General features: G+C 47.7%; 9 protein-coding genes across 9 annotated transcripts; 3 read left to right on the forward strand and 6 right to left on the reverse strand.

Annotated features, from left to right (window-relative positions):
* Positions 1-663: 663 nt before the first annotated feature.
* On the forward strand, positions 664-4,003 carry N7495_007685 (uncharacterized protein; the record flags this gene model as incomplete). The annotated part of the gene is made up of 7 exons (XM_057210336.1): positions 664-724; positions 796-1,106; positions 1,176-1,346; positions 1,415-2,819; positions 2,879-3,182; positions 3,239-3,418; positions 3,475-4,003. 7 exons carry the CDS (start codon positions 664-666, stop codon positions 4,001-4,003), a joined length of 2,961 nt encoding a protein of 986 aa, XP_057059879.1.
* Positions 4,004-4,190: 187 nt separating this feature from the next.
* On the reverse strand, positions 4,191-4,740 carry N7495_007686 (peptide chain release factor family protein; the record flags this gene model as incomplete). Its single annotated transcript, XM_057210337.1, has 2 exons — positions 4,191-4,517; positions 4,567-4,740. 2 exons carry the CDS (start codon positions 4,738-4,740, stop codon positions 4,191-4,193), a joined length of 501 nt encoding a protein of 166 aa, XP_057059880.1.
* Positions 4,741-5,442: 702 nt separating this feature from the next.
* On the forward strand, positions 5,443-5,878 carry N7495_007687 (serine palmitoyltransferase small subunit family protein; the record flags this gene model as incomplete). Its single annotated transcript, XM_057210338.1, has 2 exons — positions 5,443-5,557; positions 5,631-5,878. 2 exons carry the CDS (start codon positions 5,443-5,445, stop codon positions 5,876-5,878), a joined length of 363 nt encoding a protein of 120 aa, XP_057059881.1.
* A 719-nt stretch (positions 5,879-6,597) lies between these two features.
* On the reverse strand, positions 6,598-6,979 carry N7495_007688 (uncharacterized protein; the record flags this gene model as incomplete). The annotated part of the gene is made up of 2 exons (XM_057210339.1): positions 6,598-6,849; positions 6,929-6,979. 2 exons carry the CDS (start codon positions 6,977-6,979, stop codon positions 6,598-6,600), a joined length of 303 nt encoding a protein of 100 aa, XP_057059882.1.
* Positions 6,980-7,334: 355 nt separating this feature from the next.
* On the forward strand, positions 7,335-8,214 carry N7495_007689 (dodecenoyl-CoA isomerase; the record flags this gene model as incomplete). Its single annotated transcript, XM_057210340.1, has 2 exons — positions 7,335-7,525; positions 7,578-8,214. The coding sequence occupies 2 exons, from the start codon at positions 7,335-7,337 to the stop codon at positions 8,212-8,214; spliced, it is 828 nt and encodes a 275-aa protein (XP_057059883.1).
* Positions 8,215-8,458: 244 nt separating this feature from the next.
* N7495_007690 (putative MFS sugar transporter) lies at positions 8,459-10,221 on the reverse strand (the record flags this gene model as incomplete). The annotated part of the gene is made up of 2 exons (XM_057210341.1): positions 8,459-9,558; positions 9,651-10,221. The coding sequence occupies 2 exons, from the start codon at positions 10,219-10,221 to the stop codon at positions 8,459-8,461; spliced, it is 1,671 nt and encodes a 556-aa protein (XP_057059884.1).
* A 1,917-nt stretch (positions 10,222-12,138) lies between these two features.
* On the reverse strand, positions 12,139-12,816 carry N7495_007691 (uncharacterized protein; the record flags this gene model as incomplete). Its single annotated transcript, XM_057210342.1, has 1 exon — positions 12,139-12,816. One exon carries the CDS (start codon positions 12,814-12,816, stop codon positions 12,139-12,141), a length of 678 nt encoding a protein of 225 aa, XP_057059885.1.
* A 1,030-nt stretch (positions 12,817-13,846) lies between these two features.
* N7495_007692 (ribosome biosynthesis protein MAK16) lies at positions 13,847-14,919 on the reverse strand (the record flags this gene model as incomplete). The annotated part of the gene is made up of 2 exons (XM_057210343.1): positions 13,847-14,741; positions 14,861-14,919. The coding sequence occupies 2 exons, from the start codon at positions 14,917-14,919 to the stop codon at positions 13,847-13,849; spliced, it is 954 nt and encodes a 317-aa protein (XP_057059886.1).
* Positions 14,920-15,171: 252 nt separating this feature from the next.
* N7495_007693 (FAR11/STRIP family protein) lies at positions 15,172-18,469 on the reverse strand (the record flags this gene model as incomplete). The annotated part of the gene is made up of 5 exons (XM_057210344.1): positions 15,172-15,925; positions 15,974-16,103; positions 16,157-16,296; positions 16,347-16,456; positions 16,517-18,469. The coding sequence occupies 5 exons, from the start codon at positions 18,467-18,469 to the stop codon at positions 15,172-15,174; spliced, it is 3,087 nt and encodes a 1,028-aa protein (XP_057059887.1).
* Positions 18,470-18,648: the final 179 nt, after the last annotated feature.

Consider the following 18,648-nt stretch of genomic DNA (forward strand, 5'->3'; position numbering starts at 1 on the left):
AGAACTAGCTAGGCACATGCTATTTACAAAATCCTTGAAGAACGTGAACAATTCGGGGTGGAATCGTGAGGTATGCGGTTGGTGGGTCACGTGGTACAACCACGTGATAGTTCACCAGGATTCAACCTGTTACAAGTCTCCCTTATAGATCTTGTTTTCATTCCCACCTTATATTTACTTACATACTCTCCAAACCCTCATACACTTTTTTTTAAAATTTTTTTTTTACCTGGGATAGTTTCAATTTTGAAGGCAAGATCTACTTAGTCAATATAACTAATATCTAGTTATTTAACTGTTATCTATTTATTTAAATAAGTATTTAGCTAGTTAGTTATTTAACATTCTGTGATGACTAATCTAATTTAAAGCCTTGATGCTAAGGCTATGAATACCGAAAGGGGTATAGCGTGTTATTTTCTACGCCAAGCCAATAAAGACTAGCGTTTGTTGACGCAGTGGGCTGTTCAATTATCACCGCTCTCATTATTTATTATTGTCATGAGCTCTTCTTCATCCTGATTTTTTTTCCCGTTGATCAGTGCTCCACCAACATCCGCGAGAGTATTCAATACTCTAATTCCACTTCCTTGGAGCTTTATTTCTGCTCTTTGATTAAATTTTACATTGCGCTCTTGTTGATACCCCCACCTACCGGCAAAAATGGCGGAGGCTCTTGGAGCTTGGTTGGAGGCAAGTTTGGATCCAAGACGGAATAAGGAAGGTAAATCTGAAACATAGCAATCATTGATTTTTTGGAGAAATATCTGACTCTTTCGCTTCGGTTATTTACAGCTGAGAGCGCCCTTCGTCAAGAAGAATCGAAGCCAGGCTTTTCGCTGCAGCTTCTTCAGATCACTGCCTCGGAGTCCTATCCCTCAAGTATTCGCCTTGCTAGTGCCCTATGCTTCAAAAACTTCATCAAGAGAAACTGGACCAATGAGGATGGAGAGTACAAGTTACCGCTCGATGAGGTTGCCACTATCAAGCGCGAGTTGATCTCCTTGATGATTTCTGTCCCTCCTGCCATTCGGACTCAGCTGGGTGAGGCTGTCAGTGTGATCGCCGATAGTGATTTCTGGGCGCGCTGGGATACTCTGGTGGATGTAAGTCATCCCCAACCTTGAAATTTGATCGATGGACATGCTGTTGACTTTTTTCCTTCTACCACTCAGGACCTTGTTTCAAAGCTGTCACCGTCCAACCCTACCGTCAATAATGGCGTTTTGCAGGTTGCGCACTCGATTTTTAAGCGCTGGCGACCTCTTTTCCAATCCAACGATCTTTATCTCGAGATCAATCACGTTCTCGAGAAATTTGGCACCCCGTTCCTAGCCCTCTTGGAGGTAATCTTTATACATTGGCACTACTCTAATTGATTCGAACTCCAGCTAATGATTGAAACTTGATGTAGGGACTTGATAACTATCTTGAGCAAAACAAGACCAACAAGGAGAACTTGACACAAGGCTTTACCCAGCTCAACCTGATGATCAAGTTGTTCTACGACCTATCCTGTCACGACCTTCCTCCGATGTTCGAAGAGAATATCCAGGCTATTGCCGCGCTTTGGCACAAGTACTTGATATATGACAACGAACTTCTTCATACCGATGACGATACCGAGGCTGGTCTATTGGAATATGTCCGTGCTGGTATATTCGAGGTCTTGACTCTGTACACGCAGAAGTACCTAGATGCTTTTGGGCCATATGTTAGTCAATATATCCAGAGCTCGTGGAACTTTTTGGCAACCATTGGCCAAGAAACCAAGTATGACTTGCTCGTGAGTCGGGCTCTTCATTTCTTGACGTCGGTGGCTAGCATGCCGGAGCATGCCGTGTCTTTCCAAGCCGAAGAAACCCTGGGTCAGATTATCGAGAAGGTCATTCTGCCCAACGTGAGTCTACGCGAGTCAGATGAGGAACTATTTGAGGACGAACCAATTGAGTTTATTCGACGCGACCTGGAAGGCTCCGATAGTGAAACTCGGCGTCGGGCTGCCACGGATTTCCTCCGCCGCCTGACGGAGAAGTTTGAAGCCCCCGTTACTAAAGTTGTTCTTAAGTACACCGAACACTACCTGGCCGAGTACAACAAGGACCCCTCGTCGAACTGGAAGTCAAAGGATACGGCGACATATCTTTTCTCTGCTGTTGCAGCCAAGGGAGTGTCGACCGCCTCTCACGGTGTGACGTCCATTAACACTCTGGTCAGCATCACGGACTTTTTCCAAAACCACCTGGCTGCGGATTTGGTAGCCACCGATGGCCACCCGCTTCTCAAGGTTGATGCTATCAAGTACCTCTACGTTTTCCGAAGCATCATTACTCCGGAACAATGGCAGCAAGTTGTTCCTGTTCTGGTGAACCACTTGGCCTCGTCCAACTACGTTGTCTACACGTACGCTGCGATTGCGGTGGAGCGGGCCCTCTTCCTTAAAGATGGCCAGGGACAGCCTGTTATCCCCCCAGTCGCAATCAAACCACTGGCTAACGAGCTACTGGAGCACATCTTCCAGCTGATCCAGCGTGATCCGGCTCCCGAAAAGATTCAGGAGAATGAGTTTTTGATGCGATGCGTGATGCGAGTCCTGGTTGTGATTCAGGATGGCGTTGTTCCTTTCGCCGACATTGTAATGAACCGCTTCATCACTATTACACAGATCATTAGCGCCAACCCCAGCAACCCGAGATTTTACCACTTCTTCTTCGAGGCCATCGGTGCTTTCATTCGATATGCCGCTCCTGCAAACCCCAGCAAGCTTGAGCAATCATTCTATGCTCCCTTCTCTGGTATTCTCCGAGGGGATGTGCAGGGTAAGTTGATTAATTTCAATGTTCCTTTTTTGAATTACACTAACAAGTATTCTTTACAGAATTCATGCCATACGTCTTCCAGCTCTTCGCCGCGCTTCTGGAGGCCAATCCATCCGGTGCTTTGCCCGAATACTACCATGAATTGGTCGCCCCCATACTTATGCCTGTCATGTGGGAGTCGCGAGGCAACACCCCTGCCCTTGTCCGGTTGCTCTCCTCTCTCATTCCTCGAGGCTCTCAATACATTGCCGAACACAACCAAATCATGCCTATCCTGGGTATTTTCCAGAAACTAGTGTCGACAAAGGCCAACGATTCCTACGGATTTGATCTGTTGGAGACTGTCTGTGCATCCTTCCAACCGTGAGTCTACCCTTTCTTTTCTCTAAAATTTGCATTCACTGATCTTATTTGTCTAGGGCTGCTTTGGAACCGTACTTTGTGGACATTATGCAGATCATCTTGCAGCGTCTGCACGGCTCCAAAACTGAGAGCTTATCGATCCGCTTTGTTCGGTTCTATCACTTTATCACGGCCCATGATGACAAGGGATATAACCCCGACTTTATCATGCAGGTGACAGAGAAGGTGCAAGAAAAGTAAGTTGCTTGACATGTGCCACATCATCGCTATATATACTTACCATTTATTCTAGGATCTTCACCCCTCTCTATCTTACTATCATCCTTGCAGACACTCAGAAGCTTGCCCGTCCGTTGGACCGTAAGACGGCTGTTGTCTCCCTCACTAAGACCCTTGCCAACTCTGAGGCATTTGCTACGCTCTATGCCAAGGGTTGGGGCTTCACCTGCAACACCCTTCTCAAGCTTCTTGAACTTCCCCCGGATGTCACCAACAAGGACGATATAACGGCTGAAGTTGACCTCGAGGAAATGTCCTTTGGTGTTGGCTTCACTCCTCTGAACACAATCAAGGTGCAACAAAAGGATCCCTGGCCCGAGACCGGTGTTGATCTCAAGGTCTGGGTGGGCAAGTATCTGAAGGAAGCCGATGTTAAGCATGGTGGCCGGATATCGCAGTTTGTCCAGACTCGTCTGGATGACCAGGCCAGGGAGTTCTCGCCAGCTACATGTCGTGAACGAGCTAGGTTGACCGTGGTTGAAACAACCAAACCAAAATTCCAAGGTCGAAATTGCAATTTCCCTTTTCTAAGAGCTAACTGACCACACCTCGGGGCGGCACACATGCAATAAAAGCATTCCATCCATATTGCATCAATTTGACTAGATTTTTACCTGTGTATTGGTTATGCCAAAATGAAATTCTCTCAAAGTCCATACATATCAACTGATGTAAAACGCCCCTTGAATGCTGAAAATGATAAACGAAGCTGTACAGATCCGGGGTTCTCTAATGTTTTCCAATGTCCTCTTTCTGTTCAGGTAGGTTATCACCTTCGATGTAAAGTTCTCCATTTTCATTTTTCTCCTCTTCCTTAGCCTTCTCCAGCGCCCGATACTTCCGCCTGGACTTCTTCATCTTACTAGCTTTCTTCTTTTGCGCAGCCTTAGCCTTCAGCGAAACACGACTCTCATCTCCCTTCTCCATGTGTTCCACCCGATCCGCTAGCAACGAACGCGCAATCTTCCTATTCTGAGCTTGCGACCGCGTAGCCTGACACTTGACCACCAAGCCGGAGGGCGCATGGGTGATTTGCACAGCAGAACTGGTTTTATTCTAATCAAGTCAGATTCCATCCTTAAAGGAGTCGGGTGTTGTGTCGTACAATCTTCTGACCTCCTGGGCCGGTGCCCTTGACGTATGATATGCTCACGTCGGCATCGTCGATTTTGAGCCGGGGTGGAAGCGGCTTTGCAGGGAGGACTGAGGTTCTTGTAAATGTGCGGATTAAAGGCGAGGCCGATGAGGTCAGCCTGTTGGCTTGACGTAGGCTGAACATATTGTGAAGTGAAGGAGTTGTGGATGATAAGATGGTCGTATCCGTATGTTTTAAGACTCTTTGATGAAGCTTGAATATGAACTCTGGGTTCGGGGGTTAATATTGGATTATATTGTATAAATGTTGAGATGATAGTGAATTTTTAATTCCCTAATATCTAGTAGAATTTAGGAATATCGTTTAAATACTTGTATTTTCAACGATGAAGACAAGAACGGATACAAGCGGTAAAGGGCGAATCGTGTGGCATCCCCATATAAAAAAGGGGACTCCTCTTCTTCACTGTTCACAGTCCCCTGTACATCTTAGTACTGCATTTTCTTCTTTTTTTTTTCTTTTTTACCTAAATATCACTCTAAGCCCGCAACCTATCATTCAGCCACTAGCCTCGATTAATTCAATTCTCGACGCTCTTTCTCAAATCAATCCTGAATCGTTTTCATACCAACTGATCTCCTCCCCCACCTTCCTAGTCTTGCACCAACTATAATACAACATTGAGATCAAGCGTATCTGACTCTTGCGCTAAGACAAGCCATCGTGTTCGAGGCAGAAAAATACCCGATCGACTAGCGGGACGAAGCGTGACTGCTTATTCTCTCAGGGGCCTCAACTGTACAATTGACTCCGTGAAGCCTGTGCGACAATTCCAACAATCACCACACACACATACTACGTCTCATACCGTCTCCCCTCTCAGTCATGTCTGTCCTTTGGGTCCTGAGCACTGTAGTGCGCTGGTTGCGCTTGAAGATCTACCAGTATGAGGTGACATTCGCCATCTACATGCTTACCCCAACGGAAAAGTTCATCTTCAGTACGTCGTGAATTCCTATAACTAGAGTGATCATGCTATGAGAATAAACGCACTAATTTCTTGTCGCTTCCAGACTCTATCATCCTCGCCCTACTCACTATGATCGCCACCGGAATTTACATCTACCTCCCAAATCACCTCCGCATCATCTATGGCCACCTGTACTACTACTGGGTCGGCGAACGCCCTTTCATCTCTTCAAACCTGACCTCAATGAGTTCTGTCTTCGGCGACGCCGCCACACAAGGTCTAGGAGCCGTTTACGAAGCAACCAAGAACGTGGCCGCCATGGCAACTGGAAAGCCACTGGCAGACTTATGATTGATACCTGCTTTCCTCGGTTGATTTCAGTCCTTCGGAGTTCAAAATCAAATCAGTCCTGCAGGTTGGAGTTTAATGTGACGTTGGACTAATGAAGTGTTTTATTCGCTGGCGGGGGACGATTTAGATAAAGTTCGGACAGTTTGGTCGCGTTGGCTCATTCTCTGCTTCTTTACCTGCAATTGGAGTCTCCACTCCCCGGCTTGTGCATCCTAGGCGTTTGCATATTATTATTTTCTTTCTTCTGTCTTTTTTCACAGGCCGTCGCCAGTCCAATGCACAGAGATGTGGACTGGTCGGAGATTGCGGTTACACCTCTAATATCCATAGCGTGTTATTCGCCCTTTCATCATTCGAGGTCGTTCGAGGACCTAATAGGTGCTGACTGTTCTAAAGTTATATCTTTAATTGATGCCAATTGACACGATTCGAAGGGAAAGCGATAGATGTACTATTTGCACATAAGCTCAGGACTGTATTATGGCCCATCTGATATACACATGAGAAGAATATGAAATTTGAAAGAAACGCCCAGAATAGACAAATCATTGGTGTAACCCCAATGCAATTGTTCTCGGACGTATACCGGCTCTTATACCCGGAGGGAAAATGTTAAGGAGTTTTCTCCAAGCCTTGATCTTAATTCATGTGCTTTGTGCCTCACCCTTGCCGGTCTGTGGTATTGTCCCAGCGCTTGGAGTATGTCTATGATATACACTTTATTGTGTGCTGCTCGACTCTGTCTGCTGAGCCTGAGCAGCAGTAGCAGCAGCCTCGCGCTCCCTCCGTTCACGGCGTATCCCATCAACCATGCGCATACGCGCTAGTTCAGCGTCAATCTCCTCCTTGTCGAGAGGGATCTTGTGCGATTGTTCAGCTGTAGGCCAGAAGCCCTTAGTTTGGAAGCGGTCTTCGAGGTTCAGGCCGAAGTAGTACATCCAGCCGATAGGGAACATGAGGTACACGCCGAACTAGACTGGTTAGTTCTATTATTCTTTTGCGGAAGGACCCGGCCCAGACTGCTTTGTGTAAGTCGACAACTAGACTTACTTTGAACACTTCCAGGTTTCCACCTGTCAGCTTGCGGAGAATTGCGGACATTATGTCGGTTTGTTTGAGCCTTTCGCCCGTATTTGGTAGTGTTGGAATTCGGACTCGTTTCTATGTCAAATTGTCTGATTATCGAAAAGTGGGCCCGGCGGTGATTACTCATCCGTTGATGGCCTTGTAGTCCAGGCGTGATTTTCAGTCACGTGATCTACCGCGGGCCTCGGTCGTGTGTTCCCCGCAAATAACTATTTGACGTTAGCTCGACTCGGTCCGAAGTATATATTCATGTCTTATTTACAGCTTTCCATAACACGCCCTTCCCCATTGGGAGATTCCACTAATTAACCTTCGATATCCGTTGCAATTGTTGAACTTCCAAAAATATCACTACTTGAAAAAATTCACCATGTCAAACGACCGGCTCGTTACTCTGAAATACCAAGATCGTGTTGCGATCGTCACGCTCAATCGCCCAGACAGATTGAACGCCCTAAACGGAGACTTATACTACCTCCTCGGCCAGCATCTACGCACGATAGACCAGCGCGAAGATATCTTCATAACAGTCCTAACAGGCACAGGCCGATTCTTCTCCTCGTACGCAAACAATCAAACATGAATAACAAAACAATACTAATATATAACACAGCGGCGCAGATATAACAAGCATCCGACCTGAAGAAGGACAAAGTGCAGATGTTCGCCGCGAGCTAGTCCGCGGCTTCATCTCCAACAATGTCGACGTAACCCGTACATTCTACAATCACTCCAAGATCCTAGTCGTCGCGCTAAACGGGCCGGCAGTCGGTCTCTCCGCTGCATTGATCGCCCATGCAGACTTCATCTATGCAGCCCCGCATACATTTATCCTAACCCCATTCTCGTCACTTGGACTCGTAGCCGAAGGCGGTGCAAGTCGCGCGTTCGTTGAGCGGCTGGGCATCGCCAAGGCGAACGAGGCGCTGCTTATGAGTAAGCGGATTTCATGCGACGAGCTCCTCGCTGCTGGGTTCGTGAATAAGGTTATTGAGTCTGCGTCTGGAAAGACGGATGATTCAGATGGATTCTTGAATAATGTTTTGGTTGAGGTTGAGGAGCGTCTTGGTACGCATCTTAATCAGACTAGTTTGTTAGGTATCAAGGAGTTGATTCGGAGGCCTGAGAGAGAGCTTCTGGATCGACAAAACGGGATTGAGGCGTTCATGGGTCTTGATCGGTTCTTGAAGGGGATTCCACAGGAGGAGTTTCGGAAGATAGCCTCTGGGGTGAAGAGGCATAAGCTTTGAGCTGACTTGCCAAGCCCGAGATTCTTCTATTGTAGCACTTCATACAGACAGAGCTGCTAGTTTGAGTGCACTAGAGCTTTGAATTGGAATTCAATTTAAACTCTCGGGTCTATCTACAAAGGAGCAGGCAAAGCCACGTACAGTTTAAGATTAGGAAAAACGATAGATATTTTTGTACTATCCTATTTGCATACATTGCATACATTCCAAGTCGTGATTAGCATTATAGTGTTAAAGCATTAGCTCATTTGTAAGGCTCAGGTGAGAAGACCTTGCGGAATCTGAAGCAAGACAGATCCTTGATAACCTGGGAGGTCTGCTTAAGGTTCTGCTTGACAATAACAGAAGTGGGTTGCTCGAAGAGGTCGTTAATTTCTTCTAGAGACTTGTTCTTTGTCTCAGGCATGAAGACAATCTGGTAGAACCAGCCAAGCACGGCGATACCACCGTAGAACCCGAGAGTTAGGCCAATACGGGTCATGGAGTCCATCATCCGTGTGAAGTTGTAGGTGACGATGAACGAGCACAGGAAGAGGTTGGCATCGGTGGTAGTCATGCCGTAGTGACGCAGGTAGGTGGGGAAGACCTCGGAGGGAACGACCCAGGTCAAGCAGGCGTAGGAGCCGAAGAAGCCCATGTATAGGACGATACCAGTCAGGTAGACACCCTCAGCCGCGGCAGGGTAGGTTTCGTAGTCGATGGTGTAACCCGCACCGACAAGAACGAGACCGATAAAGAAGCCAGGCAGCATGGCGTTAGCCCAGTAGCGGCGACCGAAGCGCTCCATGTACAAGACGGCGGGAATAGTTCCGATGAGCAGGGAGCCACCACCGACGAGAGACATGAAGACGGAGGTCTTCTTATCAAAGCCAATGGCTCCCATGAGGGTAGACATGTAGTACATAATGGCGTTGACACCAGTGAACTGGCCGAGGAAGATCATAATGTTGGCGTAAACAAGAGCACGACGGGCACGGGGGTTGGTGAAGAAGTCCATCCAGGGGTACTTCTTAGTCTGGGCCTGCTCTTCAGCCTCGGCTGTGACTGCCTGGCGCATACCCAGGAACTCATCCTTGGCGTCAATGTCGTCGAAGCCGCGGATGCGTTTCCATACACCGTAAGCGGCAATTTCCTTCTGCTTGAGCATCAGGTAACGGGGGCTCTCGGGCAGGAAAAACATGCCAACGAGCAGGATGGTGGAGAAGACGAGTGATGAACCGAGGATGTAGCGCCAGTTACCCTTGACATCGAAGAACATAGCGGCCACGGCATATCCAAGGACTTCTCCCAATGCAATATTGAGCTGGTATGCTGCGACCAGGTTGCCACGGATGCGACTAGGCACTGTTGAAGAAATTGTTAGCTTCCAATATTCAACCTTCCCAAATTGTTTCTTAAGATACAAGAAAGAAAAAAAAGAAAGAGAAGTCACTTACCACACTCAGCAACGTATACAGGGACAGTACCTCCCTCCAAGCCTACACCAACTCCTAACACTAGACGCCCAGCAAGGATCATTCCAAAGTTGATGGCACCAGCCTGCAAGCCAGCACCTATGGTGTAGAAGATACATGAAACAATGATAGACATGCGGCGACCTAGGTACTCGTTGCATGGAGAAAGGATGAGGGCACCGAGTACGGCACCGAGGGGCATACCGGCATCGACCAAACTGCTTTGCGAAGAAGAAAGGCCGAGGTCTGCTGGGAGATCGATATTTGCACCACTGATCAGCGACTGATCGATACCAGAGAGCAAACCTCCCATGGAAGCAAAGGCTACAAGGACATATGTGAATGCCTTAGGGCTAAAGATGTTGATATCGAAGCGGGACTTGGGCTGTAGTTGAAACTGTTCCTCGAGAACTACCAGCTCTGCGTCCATAGCAGCCTCGTTCAAAAGCCGGTCTTCTTTAGTATGAACACCAATGTCGTCAATATGATCGACAACCTCCTTGTGGGCAGCGCTCTGAGGTGCTTCAACATCTTTGAAGTCACCTGAATCCATGATGAGGTGTTTAGACTCAAGCCACTTTTATGAAAGTTTTGAAGAAAATATGCAAAAGGAAAAAAAGGGGGTATAGAAGAATGAGATGAGTTTATGGAGAGCAGGAAAAGAATGCTCAACACATGAAAGATAGAAATACACCGAGACGGAGGGAAAGAAAAGGGTATTTGAACATTTCCTACTACCCCATTTTTTGGATTGAGATGAACCGGAAATACACTTTTGCCCGACGTACAACCTGGAAATATTCTTAAAAGGGTAAGTGGAGAACATTAACCAGAAAAAAAGAAGTTAAAGAAAAAGTCTGAATCAAATCGAATGGAGAAGTGGGAGGTGGAGTAATCAATCAAATTCCCCCCATTTCACATTCCGGGGATGAGGAGGAAATGTGGGTGTTCACCGGACACACAAATCCGGCGAAACGTGGGGGAAACTGATATAACTTCCTGAAGCTAAATTATTTGATGTACTAATCACTTTTACTAACTTTTATGGAATAATAGAGAACTAAGAGTTTCTCGGCTTACCGTGTAATTCTTCCCGGGTTTAGAAGAATGCCGACCTGACGAAATCAAGCCGGACTCAGAGTAAAATAAACCTTCACTAAATCATATTTACGAGGTGCTTTACTTCTCGAAACCGGGTAAATGGAGAACCCGTAAAATGAGTGGGAAGACCGTATTCAGTAAAGTTCGGGTATGGGGTCCCCGTGGAGAGTAGGAGGTATCGGCGCAACTTCGGCAAAATACCAATATCTCGGGGTAAGCCTGGAACCCAGATTCTGAGTTCTCGCGTCTTGGAACACGGCATTGCTCTGGTCTCCCGAAAATGATTCCGTATTTTCCTCGCCAAGGTCAATTCTAGACGAATGGGCGTTGCGGCATTTAGCCGTCTCCAACCCGAGGGCGTTATTCGCTGGCTGGGAGAGCTTGTGGCTTTGAGAAGCGGATCCTGGGCTGAACTTTCCAAAGTACAGGAGTGCCAAATAGGCTAATGATCCTTATCCTAGTGAATATTCCTGGTCCTGTCTTGTCGTTACACGGTTCACTTAGGTACTGAGCGCTCAATGATTTTAAATGGACGGAAAGTCTAGGCCATCACTTGCCGTTCAATCTCGTTTCCTTCAGTCTTTGAATGAGTGACAGGAGATGTTTTGCAGGTGACCTTCAGTGTGAGGTCACGACTGGCTATTCGAATACGAAGCAGTGCACGGAGTATAGACATCTTAACTGTCTCAGTTGTGATACCTACCAGTAAGGAACACCGGGATGAGAGGACTAATGCCCCACAGGTATGTGATCTTTTCCTTTTTCGGCCAGTCCTCCGTATAATTGATCATCTCGGTGGCTAAATAACTTCGGTAGCCAGTCGGTTTCCCGTGACGTCGACACGCGTAGAAACTTAGGCCATGATCTTGTCTGCACAGTTATACTTCCAGAAGGACCATTACCTCAGGACAAATTATTGTGGTTATCCATGACGGGACCGACTTGGATCCGACAGTAATATGTACGATATAAGCCTTGGATGCCTTCGATTTCTTCTGTGACATGAAGTTAAGAGAAAATAAGCTATTAAGTACGTAAAAGCTTACTATTCGAAACGAGATGAAGTGGATCTCCGGCGAAAGTACCTCGTGACTCGATGTCACGCCTTCGATAAGGAATTTGGAACTCTAATTGTGCGCGGGTATTACGACGAAGTTGTAAACTAGCTGGGTAATTTACCTGAAACCATTCCCCGACGCTGAGACTAGATATGACACATATCATCTAACAGATTGATGTGTTCCGATATTGTTTTCAAGCGTATATTGTCATTGTTTTCTAGTAGAGATAAAAAGGCAAAAGTAAGGCAAAACTCCTGACACCATGCACCATGCTGTCGCCAATGCAATCAATCAATCCTGCATGGACTCTACCAAGCTCTTCCAGAAGACCCAACTGGCTTCCTCACACTGGGGTCAACATTGGGACTGGGGGAACGACCCCCATGTAATCGCGCGCGCAGTCTTTCCTGCGCCGATCCAGCTCTCTCAGGTCCACGTCCAGCTGGCGAACTTTGATAAGAGCCAGCTCGCTGGCTAGGCAGAGGTCGAGTCCCAGTTGGATGGAGACTGGGAGAATGAGAATTTGCCGACAGAAGCGGCGGCGGAGATGAAGCTGCAGAACCGGGTGGTGCGCTGGCCGTGAGCGTCGGCGGCGTCATGCCATTGCCATTTCGACCACGGCGAAGGCTTGCAGTCTGTGCTTGCGGTGCTGCAGATGCGCCGGAGTCACCCCATAGATCACCCAATCCGCCACCCCCACCCCGTCCGTAAGCGGCGGGGGAAGCCGGCTGTCCATGGGTAGTTGCGACCATACGGGATGGCGCCGCGACTGGTGCTTTCGGGTCAGGAGGCAGCCATGGAGGAAATGGCTGGCCTTTCTCTATATAGTAGGCTCTGAGGGCGTTGGAGATGTGTGAGCTGTCTTCGTTTTCTGGGTCGTCTCCTTCATCGCCGAGGGTAATAGCGCGGCGAAGACTGGTGAGGCGAGAGCCTAGCGCAGTGGATATAGAGGCAGATGAGGTAAAGGATGAAAAGTAAGAGCTCATTTCGCCTCTTCTTGTTGTAGTCGTGTGATCAAAAAGCGGCAGGGGTTGAGGACAGCTATGATGTGGGGTTGATGCGGAGCTAGTTTCCTGCAGGTACTCCGTACCCAATACGGGTAGATCTAGAAATAGGTGCAGGTAAGAAGTTGAAGGAGAGTAACCACAGATTATGGAGATGATTAAGCTGCTACTGGTATCCCACAAAAGAGCCGGCTTCTGTGGGGGTCAACTGACTTGAATGGTGGAAACATCAGAAAACCGAATGACCTTCAGGAGGAACTATATCACGTGACAGGGTCCGCTTTTCTATTCTTATCTCAGGCTCCATATTCAATCAACAAGGATCATCAAGAAATGAACAAAGTAGACAACGGTCAAGAGTGATAAAATCACAATTTTAGTTTAAAAACTATTCGGCCGCGAAATCAGCCAGATAGGTATAACTTATAGCTTTCAGTCAGCAATACTAATTTCAGATATATCTTCTCCAATGCATATGGATGTATGAAGAACAAAGAGGAATTAAAGTGGGAAGAATCCCGCACTTATAGGTCTACGGGGCACAGAGTAGCGACTAGTACGGCGACGACATCATGCAAGTGATAGCGTTCGAAGTTCATAAGGCTTTGAAAAGTGAATGAATACTTTCAACATTTGAAGGTTGACTTGGAAGGGTATGGCAGAATACTACTTCTTGAGGGCGGTAAACAGCTGCTGATATGGGATCCAGATGGATGGATTCAAGACTCGGCCACTGATAGATTCGAAGAAGTCCATCATGTGCAACGCTGGGTTGTATAAAACCTTGGAAACTTTACCCAGGTGGAAGAATTCAGAAGACTCGAAGCTGGTCGCAGGAACCTTGGAAGAGATGAAAGAGAAGACCAGAATAATTGTTGGGCCATTGACAATGTTCAAATCACTATCTGCGATGGCCAAGGTTGATGTCCGATCCGAGAAAATAGAAGTATATAAGAATTTCGACCGATAACGCCATGCAAGATCAGACCAACTTTTCCTACTAGAGCCAAATCTATGCCATAAGTTGCTCCTTGCCAGTCTCCTCTGTCTCGTACTCGATTTCGATACGAGCTCCCTTCTTCCGCGGCTTGACCTGAGGAGCAGGGGCCTTTCTCTTGGACCCGGGCTTGGGCTTTTTCTCATCCTCACTAGGAGGCTCGCTGTCATCGTCACTCTCATCGTCACTCTCCTCATCGTCATCGCTCGAGTCGGCAGAGTCACCACCAAGCCAGTCCTCGATATCCTCAAGATCCTCCTCCTCATCCAAATCACTGACGTACTCGACTTCACCAACACCCTCCTCCTCTTCATCCTCAATCATCTCTCCGTCATCCAGATCCTCGTCACGCTCACCCTCACCAGCACGCTCCAAGCCGCGGAGAACTTTCTTCCAAATGCCCTCCTCGACATTAAGCGGCTGTTCACCGTACGCACCACTGCGCAGACGTTCAATGAGCTCGCGCTCAATGGCACGCTCAACCTTAGCCGCAGAAAGGGCCTTTCGCTCGCGAGTCTCCTCACGTCGACGAATCTTCGGAGCCAGCTTCGGCACGATCTTTTCACCCAGTCTATCCTCTTCCTTGGCAATATTTCTGATGCGGATGCCGACTTGCGTCAGACGGGTAAGACGTTGCTTGCACTTGTGCACCAGGAATTTTGGCCAGTAGATAAGTCGCTCATCAACCTGCTCCAGCGCCTTAGCGTAGTTGGAGGAAAGACGAACACGCTCCCACCATTTGTTCGGCATGTGAGAGCGTTCAACTGTCTTCATGTATAGGTACATTGCGCCAGTCTCTGGGTCTGAGCGCACCGTTGCATACCGCGAGTTGGCGAGCGGGCAGGCTTGTCGGTTGCATAGACCTGTGACGTTGTATTCATTGCGGCAGAAATTGTTCCCCTTGGTAGTTCTAGAGAAGATTTGGTTAGTAAGAAAAAAAAAGGGTTTGCAGATTTGATGTGGAGTCTCAGCGAGATCAAAAATTGACGAGAAAACCTTTGGGGTTGCGAATTAGGATAGAAAACTCACTTCAACTTGTAGGAGCAGAATTGTTGGTTAATCACCTGCCAGACAATTTCGTCGGACATGATGGGCTGGGGTGTGAAGTTGATGTTTGCAAGACGGACTCGATTGCCAAGTTGATAGACGGAAAAAAAAAGTAGCGATCACGTGCTTGTTATCGATAAGGTCCAAGTCACAAGTAGTAACTAGAAGAACTATGGAAAGAAATGATTTACACGCGAAAATTTTGTGGAAGCTCCAATTATTGATTCAGAGATATTATCTGCTCTAAATCTTGACTCTCGGGTATGTGTATACTTGTTTCATAATATCATCTATCAAGCATAGCCTTCCATTTGCAAGGCTCCATCCCACTCCGTCCCTTGGTTGGTCAGGTCTGACTCCTCAACTGGCAGATCCTCACTAACACCCCAGCCCATGGACTCCAGTTCACGAACGAAGAAGTCACGTTCCTCTTCCATCATCGAGGTACCTTCTGGTCCACCCATAATATCCTTGTATTGACGTAGATGCCACCAGTGCGTTAGTCCACGAAGTGCTTGTTCCAATGGCAGCGCTTCGTCGACCTCAGCATCGATATCCATACCAGCAAGCCAATCGTCTCGAAGTTCCGGTTGGCAGTAGAGATAGATAGCGGTTATGACACGCATGTTTCCCTGCCGCCATTTCCGGCCACAGTATGGCACTTGCGACTTGAAAAGCTTGAGAGTGTAGTAGCGGAGATGGGGGTCTGGGATCTTCAGACCTTTTCGTAAGATTGTGCTGGATTTGTACTGAACTAGCAGCAGGCAGCGGTGTGATTTTTTATGAGTTATTTTCTGCATGATGTGGAGATAGTTGATGACTGAAAAGAAGTTGCGGAATGAAAACTCGGTAATTGGTTCTTTTGGTAGAGGGGCTGTGGGATAGCCCAACTCATCCACCTCTGGACGTATCGGACCTTCGATCAGACCCGCAATGGAATCCTCGGGTCTGCTAGTATGTCGGTGGCGGAGAATAGGCGGTGGGGCGGCTTCATCCTCGCTGTCGGTGCCAGCCATATCATTATGGTCGGCGCAAAAATAGAAGAAGCTAGATATGATTAATATAGGTGCATAGACTCGACAAGGAGGGACCTACGACAATTCTTCTCGGTCGTTTTTCTGTGCAACCACCTGGTCAACATCCTGATGAGCAAACATCTTCAGAATCAAGGGTAAGTAGTTTGAGTCGAGTAGAAGCTGCGTCATGTATTCAAACTTCAGAATATCTGTTATCTGTTAGTGTTAAGTTACGGACAATTGACTTGTCATATGCACTCACGAGATCTCTTAAACCACTTCACGAGGAGGAGCAAGGTGCCTGAAACAGCTTTCGAAGTGATCTCACGCAGTCGGATATTATCTAGATCCTCGAGGGAAGTGTCTGAGAATTCCGAAGAGCCATTGACACTATGGCTGTTACTAAACACCATTAGAAAGAGCATGCTTATCTAGACAACCTGTATACTTACCCCATACTTCGGGAGGCTTGAGATCCCTGGTTTGCCATGGCACTGACATTTGTCAGGATGATTTTCAAGAAAACGATTGTAATGGATTGGAGATGGGCCAGAATTTTGGCCTGTAGGAAATATCAAATTAGTATGCACTCCGAGAAAGCTAAAGGGCCAATTAAACTCACGTAGAAATCTTCAACGGCATCCAGTCTTCGTTGGACATCTGGGTCATCCGTCTCTTTTTTAGCTGGTTTGGGCTCCGGTTGACCTTGATCTGACAGATTCAACTGGTCAAATTCCAAACTGTCTGGAAAACCTGCATCGGGAACGCGCTGAGACTGATCTACGCTCCAGCCACGGTCATATCTCATGAAGTTTTCACGCTCCTCCCACAATTGCTGCATTGCCCTCGTCATCTTGACATGGCTGGAGAAAAGTTGACCGGCCTCGATGATTGATGCGGGAACATCACTTCCTTCCCATCGTTTTTCAACAAGCACATCTTGGCGTTCAGTAGAACCTTTCCCACCAATTCGGTTACTAGAATCATCCAAGGGGGGATACATGAGTGGAAAATTTTGGTTCGTTTGGTAGTTTTGCTTCTTTCCGGCTTTCCCACCGGGACCGATGGGGGACGGTGGCGGCGATGGGGCAGGTGTCGCTATGTGAACAGCTTGTTGAAAAATGGAGCCGTTCCCACCAGCAATCGGTGGACCAACTCCGCAGAACAGGCCACTTGACGAATGAGTCCTGCTGGGATGTTGTGGGGGAGGAGGTAGAATTGAATTGTGCTCAAGTTCAAGAGGAACGATTGGCGTCGGAGGGTTGTAGGCTGGATATTTTGAGGTAATTTCTTGGCGGAACAAATGGTAATCCAAAGGAGATGCGTGTAAGAACGGTCCGCGGCGGTTGACAGATTCGTCTTGAGGGGCTTTAGAGGGTTCCAAAACATCCTTGGCCTTCTTCAATTGATCACTGCCACCAAACATAAGCAGCAATGCCTTCCAGAGAAGGAGAATAATTCTGGTCAGGGGAATGTTGGCAGTCTCATCCCATCTTAGCCGTGCGATTATTTGAACAATTGAGACGAGTAGGCAATCATCTGATCGGGAAAATACATCACGTATGACAGTACACTTGGGATCCCGAGACTCTTGTCTTCGGCCAACCTCAACCGTGAAATAAAGTAATGTAAGAACCAGGTTCGCTTCCCGCTCAGCAGCCGGAATATCACCTGGGTTGAGTCGTTCGAATTCGTTTATATCGGAATCAGGTCCCAATGTAGAGCGATTGCGGTCTAGCAATTGGCACAATCTCTTGACCAAGACTGGAATGCCGGAGCATTGTTCAACCAGAGAAACATTCTTCTCAATCCAATGGACCTGCATGGATTTTGACTGAGGAAGGTCCGCCAGCGTCTTAGAATCTGGGTTGTAGGGGTAGTCTGGCGCCGTTAAACCTGCAGTGAGACCCCACGCACCGGTCACAAGGTAGCATATGTTCTCCAATGCTTCAAGCCGTACGGAAACATCGGCATTCTGTGTGCTTTCAAGGGATTGAGTCACAAAGGCTCTTTGTAGATCCTCAGAAGCATGCAGCCACAGCGGTTCCGAGGACGATATCGAATATTGTTGACAAAATTGAGGCCATTGACGATTGAAGGTAGACTTCATGCCCATCAACATCACACGGTCAAAATCATTGTACTGGAACCACTCGTCTAGTTCTTCCACAAATGGCTGGGTATCGGCATACTCGAATGCATAAGCTGGCTGCTCGAACTTGGGCATATCTCCCACTAATTTCCGTAACTGAGCCAAGCTCAGCGAATCAGTTGGCCGGTCACTGTTTTGCTGCACCGGGGCAGGCGGGGGTGGCTGAAGGGGTGGAGGGGGAGCCGAACTATCACGACGTAACTCAGGACGCCTGGCCATGATTTCAGACTGTGCCGTTGTAGATTTCTGTGTAAGCTCAGCTGGAGAGACATGCTCTTTCTCTTGTCGCAGCTCCTCGGCAACTTCCTCCATCAATTGGTCGTCTGAAACTGGGGAGATATCTGTCCCTGTCTGGTCGACTTCATCAGCTCTGACAATGTGTTGTTCCTGCATCGTTGCATCGGTAGACTCTGGGGTATCCATCGTAAAGCGTCTCACGCGGGGGTGTTCCGTCGCAAGTTAGGTTGTGGGTCAGAAAAAGGTCGTGTCGGCATTTATTATGGAAATGAGTCGGAGAGGGTAAGATAGGAGAAGTTTCCGGCGTTGGGCGAGCCTCAGACGGCTAAGTCATCTCGAAGTTCACGCTCTTCTTGACAGTGGCG

This window comes from Penicillium taxi (genome assembly GCF_028828555.1).
Source record: "Penicillium taxi strain IBT 34144 chromosome Unknown utg000005l_segment0_segment0, whole genome shotgun sequence".
NCBI lineage: Eukaryota > Fungi > Ascomycota > Eurotiomycetes > Eurotiales > Aspergillaceae > Penicillium > Penicillium taxi.